The sequence below is a fragment of the Mobula hypostoma genome, chromosome 6 (assembly GCF_963921235.1).
Source record: "Mobula hypostoma chromosome 6, sMobHyp1.1, whole genome shotgun sequence".
Classification (NCBI taxonomy): domain Eukaryota; kingdom Metazoa; phylum Chordata; class Chondrichthyes; order Myliobatiformes; family Myliobatidae; genus Mobula; species Mobula hypostoma.
The window spans coordinates 61,108,829-61,132,567 of NC_086102.1; the positions used below are offsets into that span (position 1 = coordinate 61,108,829).

The 23,739-nt window shown below is 41.3% G+C and overlaps 1 protein-coding gene across 2 annotated transcripts in view; it reads left to right on the forward strand.

Annotated features, from left to right (window-relative positions):
• pola1 (polymerase (DNA directed), alpha 1) overlaps window positions 1-23,739 on the forward strand; it is a 301,055-nt gene that overhangs the window by 43,190 nt on the left and 234,126 nt on the right. For both annotated transcript variants that reach the window (XM_063049905.1, XM_063049907.1), the window contains exons 15-19: window positions 11,737-11,891; window positions 13,457-13,541; window positions 13,804-13,865; window positions 15,250-15,339; window positions 22,242-22,358. In XM_063049905.1, coding sequence (XP_062905975.1) covers window positions 11,737-11,891; window positions 13,457-13,541; window positions 13,804-13,865; window positions 15,250-15,339; window positions 22,242-22,358 — 509 coding nt within the window. The remainder of the gene's footprint in view (window positions 1-11,736; window positions 11,892-13,456; window positions 13,542-13,803; window positions 13,866-15,249; window positions 15,340-22,241; window positions 22,359-23,739) is intronic.

Below are 23,739 nucleotides of genomic sequence, written 5' to 3' on the forward strand. Positions count from 1 at the left end.
ATGTTGTAATGATACGAGTTGAAGAACATCAGCCAATTATTATCGTCTTATTCCTTTGGAAGTGCAGCATGTCAGAATCTGCAGGTGGTTTAATTTCATTGATGTGATTACAGACTGCCCCTCTCAGTCTCACTCCAGGTATCTCAAAGCCTAACTGTGCTTAGATCAGCTACTTCAGCACATTCTACTCTGCTTTGGGTCTCCAATGCTTCACCGTTTTATTGTGATAAGCAGCTGACCCGGTAGACAAGGGTAGCAAAATCTCCAGCAGCAGTTTGTCCAGGACCAGACAGAGATCCCTAGCCATCCACAAAGGCTCAACTGCTGGTCTGTGTCTTTCACAGGAATGAGACAAGAGGTCATTTGTGCAGTCAGTTGTAGACGGACACCAAGGCAAAAGAGATATTGGGACAAAATATGTTGAGGCCAGACGATGGGCTGATTTGTTTGGTTAAGAGGTGGAGAGATGTCAGAATTTCACGAATGGAGGGTTATCAAGTATAAATGGGGAAAATGAGCTCAGCGGATCATGCACATCTCTTTGAGGCAAAAAAGCAGTGATCCTGGAGTACGCAATAGACCGTAAATCTTCATATCCATGGCTAACCAGCAATTTGCCTCCGTTAGTATTCTCTGTCCAGGAGTACATGGCAGATTTTCTAAAATCAGAAGTTCAAGTCCATACTTGCTGCACATGCTGGCAGTATGTTTCAATGATTCAGTGTAACCAAGAAATACTTCCTGGAATTAAATCTAGTTGCATTCTTGAAAATCTTGCAAAAATATTTTGTGATATGTTTTAACTATGTAAGTGATTTGGATGCAGAAATGCATTAGTAAGTTTGCAGACATGAAGGTTGGTGTGGTTGTGGATAGTGTAGAATGTTATCAAGGGTTACATCGGGACATTGATAGGAGGCAGATGGAGTTTAAACCAGAAAGGTGTATAATAATGCATTTTGCAAGGTCGAACTTGAAGGCAAAGTACATGGTGAATGGCAGGGTTCTTAGCTATGTGAAGGAGCAGAGGGATCTTAAGATCCACGTTCATACATCGCTCAAAATTGCAGCTGAAGTTCAAAGTATATTTATTATCAAAGTATGTATAAATTATACAACTTTGAGATTCATCTGCTTACAAAATAAGAAATCCGAAAGAACCCAGCTAGAATAAAAAAGACCAACACTCAATGCATGGGGAGAGGAGGGGAAAAGCACAAATCGTGCAAACAATGAAAGCAAGCATTCAGAATGGAAGTGAGTCCATAGACCTGCAACTGAAGCTCACATACACAAAACCTGGAGTAGGTCACAGCCTCAGCTCAACGCAGAGGAGAGAGGAGTAAATGTTGTGGAGAGTGAACAGAACCGGCCCGACCCTAGCCTCCGGTCCCTACCCTCTGCCTTTTCAGTCTAGCTGGGCCGGATTTTAAATTGTCCAAACACTGGGTCATTCCCACATTAGGAGCTAGACCCACTGCATCGATACGCTTTGGGCCTGGATCCTGCCACCAAGTTCAGGCCTGTATCCAACCTTTTCAAATCAGCCCAGCGCTTCAATCGGTCAAACCTCGCTCTTGGTTTAGGTGAACATTCTCTGAGGTGCCTGCGCTCCAACTTTTCTCCACTTTCGCTTGCTCCAACTCCATCTCTGACTCCAAATCCGACTCTGTCTCAAACCTGCCTTGACTTCGCTCCAACCACTTCTCTTAGCTCCAACTTTGCATCACACGCGTGCACCTCAACCCCTGAGTTAGCCTTGCGTTCGCCTTCTTCATTGTTTGCTGTGATAGTTTACCACAATTTTCCACAGCAAGTGTTACTAATAAAGTATATGGTTGTATTTCTTTATGAACCACCAGTAAGCTGTCGCCCATCTTCAGAAGTGCCATCTTAAACTCTTTGATAGGATAGATAGAAGTCACATGTTGTGTTTGCCTTCATTCATTAGGGGATTGAGTTCAAAGGCTGTGAGGTAATACTGCACCTCTATAAAACTCTGATAAGACCACACTTGGAGTATTGTCTTCATCTCTGGTTGCCTCATCATGGGAAGCAAACTTTAAAGAGGGTGCAGAGGAGGTTTGCGAGGTTGCTGCTTGGATTGGAGAGCATGTCTTTATGAGGCAAGGTTGAGCCTGCTGGGGCTTTTCTCTTTGGAGTGAAGCAGGGTAGTGGTGTACAAGATGATAAAATGCACAGGTAAAGTGGACGGCCAGGCTCTTTTTCCAGGGCGGAACAGAAAGAGCATAATAATCGGAATGGAGGAAAATATGGGGGGGGGGGGGGGAAATGTCAGAGGTAGGTTTTTTACAGAGGTGGGTGCATGGACTTGCTGCTGGGGTGGTGGTAGAGGTAGATATGTCAGGGGTGTTGAAGAGACTGTTCGATGGATACACAGATGAAAGAAAAATGAAGGGCTATGTGGAGAGGGTCTGGTTAGATTGATCTTGAAGTAGGTTAAAAGGTCAGCACTACATTGTGGGCCAAAGGGCCTGTACTGTGCTGTTACATTCTGTGTTTGAAATGCTGTCCTATTGTGCTCATGAATCTTAAGTAACTCGTTCACCTGGATAGCAGCAAACTCCTGATGATAGTATGTCTTTACTTATTTCCCAGTGTGTTTGTGCTTCTCTAAAGTAAATAACGCTGATTATCAGGGAGCTGAGCCCCACGAAAAGATGACATTTCTGTATCGGGGTGTTAGGTTTGGTTTCAATTGATCTAGCAGCACACCCTAAAAACATCTGTTTCCATAAAGCTAATTCAGAACTTCAAAATGATTAAAGAATGTTCATCACTTATTTCTCCATCCTTTTGATCTGACAATTGTAAGGAGGACATCAATATGGTAACTTCCCAGTGCTATACACAGCACTGTATTTGTTCGCATAACTGAGCACCGGCCACACAAGGATGCATTGCTCTTGCTTACAAGTCAGTCGGCAGCCTATTGATTTTGTAGAATTCCAAAGTCTGGGCACCTTTCTTGTTGTGTCTGATTTCACACTTTATTCCATGAATGCTCTTAACTCGGTCATTGAACTTGGCAAATTCATGGTATCGTTTGCTACTTCGCTTACTATGAAGAGACTGACCACCTGCTTGTATTTCCACCAAGCAAGCTGCCCTGTTGTGTATTATCTTACTTTTTGCATTTTCAAGTTGTTTCTGAAGAACCATATTGGTGTCTAAATCATCAGACATTGCAACAAAAAAATCTGATCTGTTCTGAGCTTTAACTTCAGTGTGGTTGACTTTTTACTATAGAATTTGTTTATCAGTTCTGTTCATAGCAGCTCAATTGCAGGTGTCAAATATTTTAGGGAAAATAATTAGTTGTTTTTGCAGGGGACGCAGCTGTCAGGTGAAGCAATTGTTGGTGATCTTATGCTCCTATTCTAGCCGTGTGGATTTAGACCACTTGTAGAGCTCAAACTGTTGATCAATTTCAGATGAGCTAATCTCAGTAAACTTAACCTGGTACCCTCTACTTGTTGTGGCTTGCCTCTTGCCCATTGGAGAGTTAATTATAGTATTCCACAGGCTTTCTCAATTCGTCGTGGTCTTGTACAAGCAAAATATTTCTTGGCAAGTTATTTATGCATTTGAAAATTCAGCTGTAGCATCACATAGCTCATTTAACTTTGTCTTTAGCACTATTATGATACTCTAAGTGGTCTCTGATTGCTCTGTCAAGATAATTACATAAATATAGGTTTAACATTTTTCTGTACTCCAGCTCTTTTATTGTGCCATCATTGGGAACACACGTAATGCAAGTGGATCTAAAATCGTTTTTGTTTGCCATTTATTATGTTTCTCAAACTCTGTTTTTGTAACTCCTGAATTGCCATAAGAAATTCATGTGAACACATCCGCAAGGCATTAATCTGCTTGATGATGAATGGGATCCTATTCCTGACCTCCTTTGACCGTTTCATGTTGAGAGAGAGATTTACTCTCAATTCCATGCACAAGGGCAGTGACTCTGTTCCCTTTTGAGCATTCTGAGTCTCCAAATGTCATTTCCACTGTTACATAAATATTTCCATTCTGCTCCTAACCTTGTCCTTGCTGCCTTTATGTATTTAGAATTGAACATGTTGGCATTGGAAGACCCAACTTGTTGCTAGATGACAATATCTCACTGCCATTAATGATTAGATTCATTTTGACTGTTGCATTCGATACCAGAACCTGCTATTCGTTCTGAGCCGTAATGAGCCAGCAGGGTCCAGTCATTTGCAAATGACTGCATTTGTTATAGCAGATGCTGCGTCATCCTGGATGCCCTCGGAAAATATGGCAACTTGGGGTTGGAGGGATGTATATGCACGTAGGTGGGAGGGAGGAACGGGGCTTGTTTTGCTGCTGTTGTTCGGCTGCTTGTTCTCTTCAGTGTTGTTCTGCTGAGCATTGTGTGGATGCTGTGTTGGCGCCAGAATGTGATGCGACACTTGCGAGTTCCCTACAGCACACACTTGTTAACGCAGGCGATGCATTTCTCTGTATGGTTTGCTGTACATGTGATAAATAAACTTGAAATCTTGAATCAGTGATGCTTGACTATTTCAGACCGTGCTTAAAATCAAACACACAGGTTAGACTAGTGTTTAAGAGCTAAGGGCACTTTTAGTATAAAAGCAAGAAGTGTTGGAAACTCATGACAGAACAAGCACCATCATTTCCAGGAGGAGCCGTTTATATTTCACATTGACAACTTACAGCCAGGACAGATGACAGCTTGCAGAGCAACACACACAATTCAGTAATTCAGCAGGTCAGGCAGCATCTATGGAAATGAATAGATAGTCAACGTCTTGGACAGAGACCCTTCTTCAGGATAGATGACAACTTGCAATTACTTTATAGCTTCAATGCACTCTCTTTTTCTTGGGGTGGGGGGGAGAAAGTAATAGCAACGACTTTGCTTCTCCAGGGGACAACTCATAATTTTTCTGTTTCTTACTGTACTGAAATTGCACACACTGAATTACAGGGGTACTCTTGAATAACGATGGGTGTGTTGGCTGTGCCGTGGTTGTTACCAGATTGGTGACCAACCATGTAGTCTAACAATCAGGAGTCTGAAATTCTAATCAAATCATAGCAGCTGTGGAATTTAGTATCTAATTATAAACTAGAATTTGGGAAGAATTATCAATTGTCCAATGATGAATATGAATATTGTCATTCAAAAAGCCATCAGATTTTCTGATATCCTTCGGGAAACAAATCTTCCATGATATGGCCTACATGTGTATGCAAACCCATATCGTGTGTTGACCCCTAAGTGTCTGATGAAGTGGCCTAGCAAGCTATTCAGTTGTACCAGTACCGCGTAGATTGCAGTGGTTCTGGAAAGTAGCTTCCTATCATCTTGTGGAGGGCAATTAGAAACTGACTAAAACTGTCGGTGTTGCTGGCAATACCCAGTTCTCAAAAATGAGTATTTAAAAAAAAGTTTTGCCATTTCCTGCACTTTATTTAACAACGGTAGTGCTTTGTTTTACATTGAAACAATGGGCATCATAGCACAGTAATGCCTAGTGAAGGGGGAAATAAAATAAAACTGTAGCAAAACTTGCCAATACTTTCTCTCTTCTCCCCTGTTTGAAGTTGTAGATAACGTATAGAGTTGCCAATTCAAGGACATTGGCGTCTCTTAATATCTTGAGCTGAAGATCTTCATGCATAGGCCTGGTATTGATGCTGGGATACAACTCAACTTTGTCTTATTCCTGTTCTTTCTTCATGTTGACACAAAACTCCACCTTTTGCCATATTTCTTTTTCTAACCTTAAACTCGAAATGTTTTACATCTGGTATTACAAATTTAGCTGGGATTTACTAATCTGGACGGCACTTGATATTTTGTTCCATATCCTGTTCCATCCTATTTGTCCCTCTCTTCATGCCCTCACACTGGCTGCTAGTGCCCTAGCATCTGCTTTTTCAAAGCTCATTAGATTACTTGATGTCTTTGCTTCTCCATCTTTCTGTGGCTTCCTCCACCTTTCAATGGCCCTGTTGCATCATCTTCATTTCTTCTGCCTCCTTTTCCTTTCTGGCTCTACCATTGTCAGAACCTTTGGCTGTCCTGGGGCTGAGATATGAAGTTTCCTGTATACTTTCTGCCTCCCTCTTCTCCTCCCAAATCTTCTTCAATATTCTTCTCTGTGATCAAGCTTTGAATCACCATGACTGCAATCCCTACCCTGGCAGCATGTTCAGCATAACTATGACCTAAAATGAAGCCGACTACAATTCACACTGTATCTTTAATGTGGCAAGTCTTTAATAGGAGAGTTGCTTGACAAAAATTTGAAATCACCCCAAGTCACATAAAACAATGTTGGAACAGATGGACTGTATGTAAGTGACCTGGATGACGATGTAGATGAGTGTGTTAGTAAGTTTTCAGATGATACCAAGATTGGTGGTGTTGTGGATAGCATAGAAGACTGGCAAAGAATAAAGTAGGATATAGATCAGTTGGAGATATGGGTGGAGAAATTATAGATGAGTTTAATCTGGCCAAATATGAAATGCTGTACCTTGGTAGGTTAAATGTGAAGAGACAGTACATTGCTAAAGGTCTTGCCCTTGATGAGTAGAGGGTTCTTGAGGTCTAAGTTCAAAGCTCCACATGTGGTTAAGAAATCATATATCATGCTTGTCTTTATTAGTTGAGACATTGAGTTCAAAAGTCAAGAAGTTGGGTTGCAGCTTTATAAAACTGTAGTTAGGCTGCATACATTTCTGGTTGTCCTGCTGCTGGAAGGATGTTGAGATTTTGGAGAGGGTGCAGAAGAGGTTTACCAGGATGTTTCCTGGATTAGAGGGCATGATCTATAACGAGAGGTTGGACAAACTTGGGTTGTTTCTCTGGAGCGCTGAGGCCGAAGGGAGACCTGATAGAGGTTTATAAAATAATATGAGGCAGAGATAGAGTTGACAGTATCTTTTTCCAATGTCCAATACCTGTGGGCATGCATATAAGGTGAGAGGGGGTAATTTCAAAGGAGTTGTGAGGGGCAAGTTTTTTTTATACAGAGAGCTTGGTGCCTGGAGTGCTCTGTCTGGGGTGGTTGGTGGTAGAGGCAGAAACATTAAAGACTTAAGAGATGTTTAGATAGACACATGAATGTGAGGAAAATGGAAGGATATGGACATCGTGTAGACTGAAGAGATTAGTTCAGTTGGCCATTTGATTACTAATTTATTTGGCTCAGCACAACATATTGGGCTAAAAGGCCTGTTTCTGTTGAAGCGCCTTCAAGGAGAAAAGAAAGTAGTTGAACGTATGTTTGTTGAAAGTGGAATGATTAAATTAATGAAGTGGAGGCGAGAATTAGACAGATCTTGGAAGGCTGTAGGATTGGGGGCGATTTCTGTTATGAGAATGGTGAGACCATAAAGGGTTTTAAAAACAAGGGGGGAAGTGTTAAAATGAAACATTTCTTCACCTGGAGATGCTGCCATTTGGAAAGCATGGTGATGATGGATGAAAAACTGGGGAATAGTCAAGTGTGGTGATAAGAATGATGTAGAGAAGATAATTGAAGTTTGGAGTAGAGTTAGTCAGCATTTAGAGATGGAAGTGGGCAGTTTGTGATGGCACACATGAGATTTGATGGCTCTTGGTTAATATCAATATTATAAACAGTCTGATTGCCTGTTCAAGTTTCTACTCTTCTGACAGTTAAAAGGCCAGGAAAGATTGGATAAAGCTGGGTGACATTGGTTGTGGAGATCAGTGTGGCGTTTTCTGAAGAAGTTGTAGTGGGACAGGAAATAAATGAGAAATGGGGAGGTTGGGTGGAAGAGAGGATATGGGGAAGAATCCTTGGAGGCAGCGGAGGAAGACAGCACTGGTGTAAGAACTATGTTGTCAATGCTTCTCTGGCTATGAGTCTGTGAGGTAAGAATGGAACAGCACTCACTTGGTTTAAGTCAGCTGGGCAACATAGAGATTGGAGGACGATGGCAACTGTGAAGGATTGAATGGAGGAGGATTGTGTTTAAGGCTGCAGACAGGTCAGCAAGGATACTGAGGAATAGGTTGTCACCATTACTGTGGGCCATTTATGGGCTGGGCAAAGCTGTATTGGTACTGTGGCAAGATTGCGTACCTGATTGGAGAGGATCTGGAAAGGATTCTGATTAAAATGGGCATGAATGTGGAAGATTAGCATTTCTAGGGGACAGGAGGGGAGGGGCTGATGACGACTGATAAACGTCCAGTGAGGATTTTAGCTCAAGCTTTGATAGGTCCCAAAAGGGAAAAGCCCATAGGATATTGGAAGTGTGGTAATTTTAATTGAAAATTGGCTCAGTGGCAAGAAGCAATTGGTAAAGGATGATATTTGAGATATTTGGAGTTCCACAGAGCTCTTAGTGATGGTGATATAAATGAATAATTTTGACTTCAGTGTGTAGGTACAGTAAAGAGGTTTCCAAATGATACTAGAAATGACCATGTGAGGAATAGTGCTTAAGACTGCAGGAAAAGTGGACTCTTTTGTTAATTGGGTAGACAGTGGCAAATGAATTTTATTTCTGCGTTATGTGAGCACTTGCATTTGGAGAGCTTTATGAAAGCATAGTAAAACAGTGTATTTAGGATATTGAATGGTATTGCTAAACTTGACCTTTAAAGTTGCAGGGCAGGTAATAAAGGCGTTCAAATGTTTTCCTTTTCTAGTACAACCTTCCTGACTCGGCTAATGCTGTCTGTAATACTATAGTTAGTAACATGTTGTGCAGTTCTGGTTGCCATATTAATTGAAAGATGTGATTGTGCTGGAGAGGGTGGAGAGGAGATTTACGAGGAAGTTAGCACAAGTAGAAAGGTATAACTGTGGGTAAAATTACATAACCTGGGGTTGTTTTCTTTGGAGCGGAAAGCTGAGGGCAGACTAAGTAAAGTAGCTTAAATTATAAGGTGCAGATAGAGGAAATAGGAAAGGCCTATTTCCCTGAGAGCAAGGGTTCCTGACCTTTTTTATGCCGTGGACCCTAACCGAGGGAATCTGTGGATCCCAGGTTGCGAACCCCTGTCTTAGAGAGATCAAGGACTGGGGGCATAGATTTCCTCATGACAGTGAAGTGGAACTGAGCATAAAAACAAGAGATTCTGCAGATGCTGAAAATCTAGAGCCACAAACACAAAAATGCTGGAGGAATTCTGCAAGTTAGGCAACCTCAATGAGGGCAATAAAGAGTTGATGCTTTGGGCCGAGGCTCTTCATCAGGACTGACTGGAAAAGGAGGGGGCAGAAGTCAGAATAAGAAGTTTGGCTGGGGAAGGGGAAAGGGGTAAAAAGGGGGGAGGAGCTGTGGTTCGGGGAGAAATTACCAGAAATTCAAAAGATCGATATCTATGACATTAGGTTTGAAGCTATCCAGCCAGAATGCGAGTTGTTGCTCCTCAAACCTGGGTTTGCCCTCCTCGTGGCAGTAGAGGAGACTATGGACAGACATGTCGGAATGGGAATGGGAAGTTGAATTAAAATGGGTAGCCACCAGAAGATCCTGTCTCTTGTCACTATTTGCTTCAGTCGAGAAAAATCTAACCAAGTCCAGTCTTTCTGTATTTGGTTTGAGACCTTGTGAAGTTACTGTTCTTCAAGTCCACATACAAATATATTCAGACTTGTCAGAATGGGAATTCAAATTGAAATGGCTAACCACCAGGAGACCCTGCCACTTACGGCATACCGAGCGCTTCAACCCTCTTTCTTGGATACCCCGTTACAGACTTCTGCCCACTCTGGATCTTTTCATCTATAACCATTCAACCATCGCGACCTCACCATCAAACCCACACTTGTAGTATGGCAAACTGACTCTACCTTGCTGAGGCCACTTCCTCTTATCCCTTGCACAGGACCCCACGAAGGAGCAACAGTCTATTGGTTCCTGCACCATCACCAACATTATAGTCTCTGGAGATCTCACATTTACTACCACCAACCTCATAGTACCCCACACTGTTCATTTCAACCTCCTACCTAAGATCCACAAACTTGACTGCCCTGGTAAGCCTACTGTTTCTGCGTGCTCCTGCCCCAAGGAACTTGTGTTTGCTCACCTCAACTCCATTTCGTCTCCCTCGGTTCAGTCCCTTCCTACCAACATCCATGGCACTTCACATGCTCTCCACCACTTCAGTCACTTTCCGTTCCCTGGCCCAGATCACATCATTTCACAATGCAGGTCCTGTCCCAATACACTCTTCCCCTCCCCTCTCTCCCCCCCCCCACCCCAAACTCTGGAAGACCTTAAAACTCTCTGCTTTCTGGACAACAAACCTAACCAGTTCCCCTCCACCACCCTTCTCCATCTGGTGAATTGGTTCTTAGCCTCAACAATTTCTTTTTTCGCTTCTCCTACTTTTTCCAAAACTAAAAGTGTTGTATGTGCACCTGCATGGGTTCTAGCTGTGCCTGCCTTTTCATCAGCTGCATGGAGCAGTCCATGTTCCAAGCCTACACTGTTAAAACTCCTCATCTTTTTTTCTGCGTCGTCAGTGACTCCGTTGGTGCTGTTTCCTCTACCCATGCTGAGCTCGGCAATTTTATCAACTTTGCTTCCAACTTCCTCCCTGCCCCTAACTGTCCTTGGTCCATCTCTGACACTTCTCTCCCTTATCTTGATTTCATTGTCTCCATCTCTGGAGACAGACTATCCACAGATATCTTTTACAAACCTATTGATTCTTAGTTATCTTGACCATACCTCCCCTTCACCATTTCCCATCCCCTTTTCCTTCTCTCATGTTATCTCCTTGCCCACCCATTGTCTTCCTCTGGTGCTCTTGTCTCCCCTCCCCTTTTTTCTTTCTTGCATGGTCTTCTGTCTCTTTCACCAATCAAATTCCTAGCTCTTTGCTTCATCCCTTCCCCTTAAAGTTTCACCTATCATCTGATGTTTCTCTCTCCCTTCCCCCACCTTTTAAATCTGCTCCTCAGTCTTTTTTCTCCAGTCCTGTGGAAGGGTTTTGGCCTGAAATGTCGACTGTACTTTTTCCCATGGATGCTGCCTGGCCTGCTGGGTTCCTCCAGCATTTTGTGTGTGTTGCTCTGATTTCCAGCATCTGCAGATTTTCTCTTGTTTGTGACTTGACTATACCTCTCACCACTCTGCCACGCTTGTCTCAGTTCCTCTGTCTCCACTGCACCTGTTCTCAGGATGGGCTTTCTATTCTAGAACATCTGAGATGTCCTTTTTTTTCAAAGAACGGGGTTTTCCTTAAACTACCAATGATGCTGCCCTTACCTGTATCTCCATTTCCCGCACATCTGCCCTCACCCCATCCTCCCGCCCCTTGTCCTTAGTTACCACCCCTCGAGCTTCGGTATCCAGAACGTTATCTGCCATGTGACTTCCGCCATCTCCAACAGGATCCTACCACTAAGTGCACCTTCCCCCGCCCCCCCCCCCACCCAACCTTGCTTTCTGTTGGCTTCCCGGTGATGTAAAGTTTCCCTGGTTCAATGAGATTGATAGGGGACTTTGGATTTCTCTGTGGTGACAGTGATTTTGGGGGAGAGTGGAGTTGTACCCGCGGAGTGAGAACCATAACAGTGTCAGATAATGTGGTGAATCCAAAAGTGCATGGAAATCAGATTGGCTCAGTCACCTGCAGAAGGATCATACATGCATGTTAAGTTGAAATTTAATTTGGGTGCTCTGTGTAAATAAATCCCGGTGCTGTCTTCTTTTTAGAACTCCCCAATCAATCTATGAGTTGGTGCAAAGTGGAGGCTATGGTGCTGAAACCTGATCACCTGACTGTGGTAAAGGACATGGCGCCACCTCCTCTTATTACGATGTCAGTTAGTATGAAAACTGTGCAGAATGCCAAAACGCATCAGAATGAGGTAAGTCGGGCTTGTGTTTTGATGGAAAATGACTGACGATTAACCATGGTTTTTGCCAGCCTCAAATTCTTAAGACTAACAGTTTTGGTATTTCATTAATAAGACCGATGGGTCAATAAGAATGATTTAGAGATCAGTTCACTACATTAAAAAATGACATCAGAATGGTTTGCATTGCAGTTGGCTTGAGTTGTGGATCAGTATTCCAAATATGAAAAGAATAGCCTTTGTTCAGAAATGTTTAAGCTTTGTGCAAATTCTCTGTCGATAAAGAAAACAGCTATGTTGCCACATAAACTAGTATGGATACATGGAGACTCTGGTCCAACAATTTTGTTAGCCATTGCTTTATTCTGCAAATTTGCATTTGAATACATGGAGCTAAATTCCATGTGAAACTCAGTTGACTGGCTGACAATTGGTTTTTGGCAGTTTGGATAATAAGTAAAATGAGGTTATGGTGCTAAGAGATTTGCATTTATTTGCCATATTCATGGCCTTGGGTCATCCCAGGAGTGCTCATAGATAATCAATTATTTCTGAAATGTCATCCCCTGTGTACAGTGGAAACACGGCAGCTAATTTGCAGAGAAGTCCCACAAACAGCCTTGTGACATTGACCAGAGACCCTCCCTTTTGTGATGTTAATTGAGATTCACATTGTGAAGAAAGAGTGGACTGACTTGCTTGTTTCCACTGAAGTGAGAGGATTCTTGATTGAACCAGGCCTGATGGTTCTTGATGGGTAGATGTGAAGACGATGCCTCCTTGTCTGGGGGCAACATTAGAAATGAGGAGTTACTCATTAAAGAAACGAGAGGTGCAGTTCGCTTTCCCAGAGGTCTTTGCAACTCTTTCCTCATAGGATGGCGGAAACAATATTTTTGGGGCAGGATTTTAATAGATTCTTCATATTGCAACGGTTGAAATGGTATGTGTGGTTGAATGGAATGTGAAGATGCAATAAATTAGCAATTCGACCAGTGATGTTCTTAGTGAACAACAGAGCGTGTTGCAAGGGCTAAGTGGCCTATTCCTGCTTTAATTCGTATACTTGTATGGAGATGTTTGTGCAGTTTGGTGAATGCCATCTCTTTGGAATGGTTCTTTGAGAGCTTTTGCATCTATCTTGAGATGGGACTTCTTTATAATAATTTACTGGAAAGACCATATTCTCTTAGTACTGCGCTGAATTTTTTTTTGTTGAAGTCTGGAGTGGGATTGAACCTTCCTTGTATGTGAGAATGGTACCACACATAACTTAATACCTAAGTTTAAACTGGATTTACATGTTCTATGGAGCCTAATGAAAACTTTGGGTAAATATTTGATGCTGATTCGGTATAGCATTGGTAATGAAACTTTGCTTGTCTTAACATCAGATTCTTCTTCAGACAGATGTTCTGAGTAATTTGTGTGCATCATTAAAATCAATCATGAGCAAAGCTTGAGGGGAAAGCAAAGCTTGAGGGTTTTAGCTGTGATTTTCAACACGGCTATCTATAATTCAAAGAGGTGGTAATACTGCTGAAAGGGTCTATTTATATCATCTTCTTCTGTTCCAGATTGTAGCCTTGGCAGCTTTAGTTCATCATGAATTTCCTCTGGACAAAGCTGCTCCCCAGCCTCCATTCCAGGCCCATTTCTGTGGTAGGTGTTTTCGAAGGCTTAGGGACGTACTTTTGTAATCTTAAAGATGCCTCTACTTAAATTGCATCCATATTGAAATAGCCAATGGTAGAAGCTGGTCATTGTCCTGAGTATTGGTATCTTCAGGAGTGATGAGCTTGGATATGTGCATCAGTAGAGAATGCAGTTCCTTGATTTTCCTATTCATTTATTAATCATGCTCATAAGAAGGAAGTCTGTGCTGAAAACCTTGTTAAATTGTTAATGCTTCCTCCCACTCTAGCTGTTACCAAGCCTAGTGACTGCATTTTTCCTTATGATTTCCGGGAGGCTTTGGCAAGAAAAGTGAGTAATTTCTCTCTGCCACTATCATTATTGTAAAATTTATTAATGTGATGATACCAAAAGGGAATTTTTATTCCAGTTCTTGTACAGAAATTATGCTTTTTTTCTATTTGTAAGCATTTTGAATGTGTTAATGGGACTTAAACTGGTCCAGATAATTATCATCTAAAAAAATTATTTGAACAAATGTGTGAAGCTATTAGTGAAAATAAAATTGCTTATCTGTCCTGAACTGCCTTGTGTGGATTTGAGTTTTGTACATTGGAAAGGTCTCTTCTAGTCCATCACCATCTGGATGAGTCATTTGGACAGGCAATAACCTACCAAGGTTAAAAGAAATAAGCAAATGCGGTCATATCCGGTAGTGTCACTAGACTAAGTGCAGCATTCCCCAAGTGCTGTAGCCTCTTGATACTGGCTTGGAAAGCTCGTGAGATTCAGCTTCTGACTAAGTTCCTCAGAGGGATAACAGAATACTGTTTTTTTTTCTGGAGGGGAGACAAACTAGGCAAATGGACAATATTTGTGCCATATTTTAAATAGTATGCCCAATTAAAAATTCTTCATGGTGGATGGGCAAATAAATTAGTAAATATTTCATATTTCCTTATGGCAGAGAAGAAAGCTAGTTGGCAGACTTTCATGTATTGTGAAAATTATAAGTAATAAAAATAATTAAAAAATAAGAGAACAAATGAATATTTTCATTTGGAAGTTTTTGTTTGTTTTTAGCATCGTCAAGATAATGTAAAGAGTAATTACTCACTGATAGTTAATTTACCAAGTCTGCTCGGTACCCTTTTCAAAATAGTTTTAACTGCTTTAGTCCTTCAGGAATGACGCGAATTGTAATTTGTTCTGCCAGACTTTTAAAAAAAATAGTTAATTGTTTTATTACCTTGATTTTATTGGTACATTTTACTGACGGCAGCAACATCCAGAACATGGATTTTCAGCCTCAATCCTTCAGCCATATCAGCCTTTATCAAATAAGCTATTTTCAAATGAAGAAGCTGATCTTCTAAATGAGTATGTACTTCCCTTGAACGACTTGGCACTATGTAGATAATTAAACTTGATAGTAATGCATGTAATGATTAAGAATAGTTGAAATTCTTTATGGGGTGAAAAGGATTTCTTCAGAAAAATTGCAGATGTGTACTGGGTGCATCAAAAATAACAGTAGACTGCACTCAAGAAATCTTAAATTACATGAGTTTCAAATGATTACTTAGGCTCTCTAAGTAAATGTTCATTTCATCTGAAGGTTTAGCAGTGACCGAGTGATAGGGTAGAGAGGATAAGTTAATTTGTTTAAATTCTAGTCAAAAAGCAGTTGGTTCTTTAATTTAGACCTTTGAACTGATTTATGTATTGATTTCAGAATGCCAAAGTTGAGGTTGCTGCTACTGAAAGGACTCTCTTGGGCTTCTTCTTGGCAAAGGTTCATAAGATTGACCCTGATGTTCTTGTGGTGAGTTGAAATTTTGAGTAATATTGTTGAAGGTTGCCCATGGAATCACAAATATGAAAGCTCACAGCTACCAGAAAGAAGTGTAGTCACCACAGTGAATATTTAATTGCAAAATGTGGAGATTTTATTATATATATTTACCACTTAACTGCCGTGCATAAATCATCCCCAAGTTCTGGACTGCTGCCTTTTCAGCATCTCCATTTGTACAAGTATATGTAGGCCAAGCAAATTGTTGGACTTGCCTTGAATTTTTTTAAAAATAAATAATACCATTTGTCTTTTTTGGAATGATTTTAATACTGCTTTTTTAAAGTTGCTTCTGATTATTATGTTCTTAATTGATCATAATTATTTATGGAATTTGAGAACAATGTGACCCATTTGGTTTAAATTTTAGCATAAATTGACAAAATATCTATCCAAATTGAGTCATACTATTCTTGGTAATGTGGGAAATGAGCATCAGTCATGCTGCATGTATTCTCTGGTGAATGCCATTTTTGATTGGCTTACAGAAGGCAGGAAAGCCTTTGGTTTTTATTCACATACATCCTATCAGGTCTGATCTCCAATTAACATGGTTAATGATAAACTTAGATTAAGATGAATAAAATTGTAAATGAAACAATTTCATTAATTTCCCACCCCCATTATTCCCAGAAACCTTTAGTCTCCACATCTCTTCCATCTTACCCATTCTTCCAAACCCCACAAGTACTTCCCAGATTCTGTTATCCTCCTGTGACTTGTTTTTCACAGGTTGTAGCATCTTTTCAAAATGACCACTCCTTGTGACTGAGATCCTTTAGTGATTGATATAAATCGAAGAATTTCAGAATAAGGGATGGCTATCGAAGATAGAAATGACAAGGTTTTGCTTCTTTTAGTGAGTTTTGGCTCTTTGGAATTTTCTACCACAGAGAACTGTGGAGATGGAGTCATCAGACATAGTTGTCTGACAGTCACTTGAACTGCAAGAAGGATGGGGTGAGAGAAAGAGAATGGCTAAATTTGGGCCAGCCATGATCCTATTTAAGGGTGCAGTAGGCTCAAGGGACCAATTAGCCTTCCGTTGCTCCTGTTCCTTACGTTGTTTGAACTTAATGGTCAGAATTTTCTGGCACAAGCAAGTTACCTGTGGTTGCTGCTCGCTTACCCACTGACTGCACTTAGTTTAATTGGGTCTCTAAGTAGAACTATCCTGTCATGCTGGTTCTTATCATCCCTTTCTCAATGTAAATCACTTTGCAGGGACTTAACAAGCCTTGCCAAAGAAAGAATTCTTGACATCCAATGGACTGCCCTACTTTCGGCAGATGTCTAAGCACGAGGCATTGAATGTTTTCAGATGTCTTTAACATTCAGCAACATTGATAGCTATTCAAGATTACGTAAATGATTAATTTTCATTTTTAAAATTGCCAAATTAAAAGCTCTTTAGAACATGTACATAACTTAAATTAAAAATTTATTAATTGAGCAGTGCTCCTCACCCATACCGCTGTTCTTCATTGAAATTAGTGGAACTGCTGGAGCCAACAGTGATCACTCATGTGAAACTCAAAAGTACTGCAGATGCTGTAGATCTAAAATGAAAGAAAATGCTTCAAATACCATAAAACTGTAAGATGTAGGTGTAGAATTAGGCCGTTTGGCCTATCAGGTCTGCTCTGCCAGTTCATCATGGCTGATCCAATTTTCCTCTCATCCTCAATCTCCTGCCTTCTCACCGTATCCCTTCATACCCTGACCAATCAAGTATCTTATCAACCTCTACCTTAGATATGCATAAAGAAGGCCTCTACAGCTGCCTGGGGCAAAGAATTACACTGATTCACCACTCTCTGACTAAAGAAATTCCTCCTCAACTCTGTTCTAAAAGGGCGCCCCACTACTCTGAGGCTGTGCCCTCTGGTCTTAGACTCTCCCACCACAGGAATCATCCTCTCCAAATTCACTCTATCAAGGCCTTTTACCATTTGATACTTTTCAATGAGGTCACCCCTCATTCTTCTGAATTCCGATGAATACAGGCCCAGAACCATCAAATGCTCTTCATATGACAAACCATCCAATCTTGGAATTATTTTCATGAACCTCCTTTGAAACCTCTTGAGTTTTCGCACATCCTTTCTAAGATAAGAGGCCCAAAACTGCTCTCAGTACTCCAAGTGAGGCATCACCAGTGCTTTGTAAAGTCTCAACACTACATCTTTGCTTCTATATTCTAGTCCTCTTGAAATGAATGCTAACATTGCATTTGCTTTCCTCACCACAGACTCAGCCTGCAAATTAACCTTTAGGGAAACTTGCACAAGGATTCCCAAGTTTCTTTGCGTCTCAGTTTTTTGTATTTTCTCTCCACTTGGAAAATAGTCAACCCATTCATTGCTTCTGCCAAAGTGCATGACCATACACTTCTCAACACTGTATTCCATCTGCCATTTCTTTGCCCATTCTCCTAATTTGCCCAAGTTCTCTTGTAGCCTCTCTACTTCCTCAAAACTACCTGCCTGTCCACCAGTCTGTATATTGTCTGCATCTTTGCAACAAAGCCATCAATTCCATCCTCCAAATTTTTGACGTATAATGTAAAAGGAATGTCCCAACACAGACCCCTATGGAACACCATAGTCATCAGCAGCCAGTCAAAAAAGACTCCCTTTATTTCCACTCTTGGCCTATTGCCAATTCGTCACTGCTTCATCCATACTGTAAATCTTTCCTGTATACCATGGGCTTGTAGCTTGTTAAGCAGCCTCATGTGTGGCACCTTGTCAGTGGCCTTCTGAAAATCCAAGCACACAACATCAACTGATTCTCCTTTGTCAGGCAAGAGTTTCCCTTGAGGAAACCATGATAACTATGACCTATTTTATCATGTGCCTCTAAGTACCCTGAGACCTCATCTTTAATAATTGACTCTAACATCTTCCTGACCACTGAGGTTAGATTAACGGGCCTATAGTTTCCTTTCTTCTGCATCTCTCCCTTCTTGAACATTTGCAATTTTCCAGTCTTCCAGAACCACTTCAGAATCTAGTGATTCTTGAAAGTCATGCCTCCACAATCTCTTCAGCCACCTCTTCAGAGCTTTGGGGTGTATACCATCTGGTCCAGGTGACTTAACACCTTCAGACCTTTCAGTTTCCCAGGATCCTTCTCTCTAATTATGGTAGCATCACATACTTTATGCCCCTTGACACCTGGAACTTCCACCATGTTGCTGGTGTCTTCCAAAGTGAAGCCTGATGCAAAATTCTTCCTCAGTTCGTCCATCATTTCCTGTCCTCCATCACTATCTCCCCAGCATCATTTTCCATTGGGCTGATATCCACTCTTGCCTCCAAAGCCAGTATATCCTTCCTCAAGTATGGAGAGCAGAACTGCACACAGTACTCCAGGTGTGGCCTCACCAGTACCCTGTGTAGTTGCAGCATGACCTCCCTTCTCTAGAATTCAATCCCTCTAGCAAAGCAGATAGCAGAAGTTTTTATAAGCATATAAAGCGGAAGAGGGTGGCTAAAGTCAATGTGGGTCCCTTGGAGGACGAGAAGGGGAAATTGATATTGGGTGACAAGAAAATGGCTGAGGCATTGAACGACTATTTTGTGTCATTCTCACGGTGGAGGACACGTCTTATATGCCAAAGAAGGATGTTATGGACGAAATGGGAGGTGAGGACCTCGATAAAGTCACTGTCACTAAAGAGATAGTGATGAGCAAACTAGAGAGCCTGAAGGTATATAAGTCCCCTGGTCCTGATGGGTTGCATCCCAGGGTGCTGAAAGAATTGGTGGAGGTTAGATGCGTTGGTAATCATTTATCAAAACTCTCTAGACTGGGCAGGTCCCGGCGGATTGGAAGACAGCAAATGTCACGCCACTTTTTAAAAAACGATGTAGGCAAAAGATGGGCAACTATGGGCCAGTTAGCTTAACATCTGTAGTCGGGAAAATGCTTGAAGCTGTCATTAAGGAAGAAATAGTGAAACATTTAGAAAGGAGTGGTTCCATTCGACAGACACAGCATGGATTCAGAAAGGGCAGGTCCTGTTTGACAAACTTAACTGGAGTTCTTTGAGGACATAATGAGTGCAGTGGATAGAGGGGAACAGGTGGATGACGTATACTTGGATTTCCAGAAGGCATTCGATAAGGTGCCGCACAAGAGACTTATAAATAAGATACAGATGCATGGAGTCGGAGGAAGTGTATTGGCATGGATAGTGGATTGGTTAACCGATAGAAGGCAGGAAGTTGGTATAGATGGGTGTTTCTCCAATTGGCAGTCAGTGGTGCGTGGGGTGTCGCAGGGGTCGGTGCTGGGCCTGCGGCTGTTTACCATTTACATTGATGATTTGGAAGAAGGGACTGAGTGTAGCGTAGCAAAATTTGCTGATGACATGAAACTGAGTGGAAAAGGAAATTGTACAGAGGATATGGAGAGTCTGCAGAGGGATATAGATAGGTTAAGTGAGTGGGCCAAGGTCTGGCAGATGGAATACAACGCTGGTAAATGCGAGATCATCCACTTTGGAAGGAATAATAGAAGAGCAGATTATTATTTAAATATTGAAAGATTGCAGCATGCTCTTGTGCAGAGGAACTTGGGAGTGCTTTTGCATGAATCACAAAAAGCTGGCTTGCGGGTACAACAGGTTACTAAGGAGACAAACAGAATGTTGGCCTTCATTGCTGGAGGGATTGAATTCAAGAGCAGGGAGGTTATGCTGCAACTATACAGGGTACTGGTGAGGCCACACCTGGAGTACTGTGTGCAGTTCCGGTCTCCATACTTGAGGAGGAATATACTGGCTTTGGAGGCAGTGCGGAGGAGGTTCACCAGGTTGGTTCCAGAGATGAAGGGGTTAACCTATGAGGCGAGATTGAGTCACCTGGGACTATACTGTCTGGAGTTCAGAAGAATGAGAGGGAATCTTATAGAAACATACAAAATTTTGAAAGGGATAGATAAGATAGAAATAGGAAAGTTGTTTCCATTGGTAGGTGAGACTAGAACTAGGGGACATTGCCTCAAGATTCAGGGGAAAAGATTTGGGATGGAGATGAGGGGAAACTGTTTTTCCCAGGGAGTGGTGAATCTGTGGAATTCTCTGCCCAGGGAAGCAGTTGAGGCTTCCTCACTAAATATATTTAAGAAACAGTTAGATAGGTTTTTACATAGTAAGGGAATTAAGAGTTATGGGGAAAAGGCAGGTAGATGGAGCTGAGTTTACGGACAGATCAGCCATGATCTTATTGAATGGTGGCACAGGCTCGATGGGCTGGATGGCCTACTCCTGCTCCTATTTCTTATGTTCTTACGTTCTCCTTTTTATACTTTACATTATTTGAAGAAACTTTTGGTATCCTCTTTAATATTACGGGCTGGCTTATTTTAATATTCCATCTTTAGCTTCTTAATGACTCCTTTAGTTGCCTTCTGTTGGTTTTTCTAAGCTTTCCAATCCTCTAACTTCCTGTTAATTTTTGCTCTATTATATGTTCTCTCTTTGGCTTTTATGTTGGCTTTGACTTTTCTTGTCAGCCACAATTGTATCATCTTCCCTTTAGAGTACTTCTTCCTCTTTGGGATTTATATGTCCTGTGCTTCTAGAAATTCCAGCCTTTGCTGCTGTGCCAACATTTCTGCAACTGTTCTTCTTCCAATCAATTCTGGCCAACTCCTCTTTCCTGCCTCTGTAATTCCCTTTACACCACTCTAAAACTGATACATCTGACTTTAGCTTCTCTTTCTCATATTTCATGGTGAACTTGATCATATTATGGTCACTTGTCCGTAAGAGTTCTTTTTCCTTAAGCTTTCTAATCAATTCTGGTTCATTGCACAACACCCAATCCAGAATATGTGATCTTTTAGTGGGCTCAACTACGAGCTGCTCTGAAAAGCCATTTTGTGGGTACTCCAGAAATTTCCCCTCCTGTAATCCAGCATCAACCTGATCTTCCCAATCTACCCGCATATTGAAGTCCCCCATGACTGTTGTAACATTGCCCTTTTGGCATGCATTTTCTATTTCCTGTTGTAATCTGTAGGTCACATCGTTATTACTGTTTGGAGGTCTGTATGCAACTCCCATCAAGGTCTTGTTAACCCTTGCAGTTCCTTAGCTGTATCCACACTGACGTTAGGCCACATCTGTGGAAAGAGAAAAAGAGGTCACATTTTGTCAGAAAGGAAGGAGACAGAAGTAGGTACAGAGGAGATATCAGGAGTAAGTTTACGCAGAGAGTGGTGAGTGCATGCAATGGGCTGCTGGCAACAGTGGTGGAGGTGGATACAATAGGGTCTTTTAAGAGACTCCTGGATAGGTATATGGAGCTGAGAAAAATAGAGGGCTATGGGTAACCCTAGGTAATTTCTCAGGTAAGGACATATTCGGCACAGCTTTGTGGGCTGAAGGGCCTGTATTGTGCTATAGGTTTTCTATGTTCTATGTTTCTAAGAACAAAAGAACTCATTAAGTTAACTCATTAAGTTAACTCATTAAGTTAACTCATTAACCCCCCAGCTCTCCCTATAGCTTAATGACTTCTTCCGGACAGAAACATTGACTCCACTTCTCTTCCCACCGATGTGGCCCGACCTGCTGAGTATCCTCAGCATTTTGTATTTTCTTGTAAATTGCTTATGAGCATTGGGGGTTGTTTGCAATCTATCGCTGCACTCTCAGCTTGCAGTTGTTTGCACGCTTGTCACAGCACTCTGAGGTGCGTTGGAATGTAGCTCTTCTGTGTTCTCATGGGAAGCCCCATCTTCTTGATCTTAAGCAGCATTTCATGATATCACCAATAATTTCTAAAGATAATCTCGGTTATTGTCTCAGCTTGTTGTTGAACAATATGTGTTTAACATCTGTGCGTACTTGCTTTCAGGGCCATGATATTTATGGATTTGATCTTGACGTTCTGCTGCAAAGAATTAATTGGTGCAAAGTTCCTCACTGGTCAAAGATTGGTCGGTTGAGGAGATCTGCAATGCCTAAACTTGGGGTAAGGCATGTCTGGTTTTCTCAGAATGAGGAATTCGTAATCTGCCAGAGAGCGACAATAAAAGAAATGAAGTTACTGTTATGTTTAAACAGCAATGTGCACAAGTAATGGAAGTAGATTGCCACGTATATTGGTAAAAATGCTTTTAACCCAGAGTCATTATGCTTTTGATATATGCTAACAGACTAAATAATGGAATGCCATTACCACTCTAATGGAAACCCACACTATATGTGACCTGTGAATGTTAAGTATTATCCCACATGCAAAGTGAAGGAGAAAACACTTGTCATCAGAGCTACATTTAAAAAACAAAATTAGCAGTCTGTACAATGACACCCTTAATGTTAAATTGTGAGAATAAGTATAGTAAATGTTATAAGAATTGTTCAATAAGGCTTAGTGTAGTTCTAGTATGCATTAAAGTGCTGTTTTTTTTAAAAATATATAGTTAATTACAATGACTTGAGAGAAGGTACTGGATTAATAAAGCTGTTACATCACAGGTGTGTTACCATATATTCAATTGGATTTTTGTAAAGAATTTTTTGGTATTCATGGTAACTTGATTATCAGAGGAATTAACCAACTGAATTAGGTTCTCACAGTGAGGGCAGCAAATTACTCTTTGACTTCCTCTTGAGTTTGTGGACAACTAGGGATGGACAATAAATCCTGTAACTCCTCCCCTGACTCCTCAAGAAGTGACTAGCTGATTCAGATTTTTTTTCTGTCTGTGAGAAAGGCTGATTCCATATTGCATAGAAGTAAAGCAGGCAATCCAAGGAAACGGCCAGTTACCACCAGATCTAATCTGTGGTGGTGGTCAGTTTCTTCATGTTGGCCAGAGTTTCTCAGTAGTCAGGGGTCTGACATTATAAAATCCCATCACATGATAGCAGATGTCAAAGTTACAAATTGTGTTTTGGGGAGAGTGTGCCCTTTTACTTGAATTCAGGTTTATTAAAGTTCCAATGGCTTATTTGTAAATAAGGTGATGAGCCAGTTCAGACTCGAGGTACTGCAGTGATGTTTAATAAAACTGTCTCTCTGCAACAGCTTGCTGCATGAGCACAGGCATTCTGTTGGGTTCTCTTTCTGTCCTCCACTTGACAGAATGAACCTCTTGCGTGAGGCAAAAGGAATTTTGCAGACTTCAGCTGGATGACCTTTCTTGCAATAAGACCCATCAACGAGCAGCTCCAGAAATGACCATATAAAGCACCGCCAAATTCAGTCTCACTGCGAAGCCCTGTGTGTCAACTCAGTTGGAGCAACAAGTAGTTTCTTCTGTAAAATTGTGCTAATATCTCTGAAGTGGGAGTAGGTTTTTATAATAAAAGTACTTTGGCCCTGAACTCAGTGTAATTGCTTCATTGAC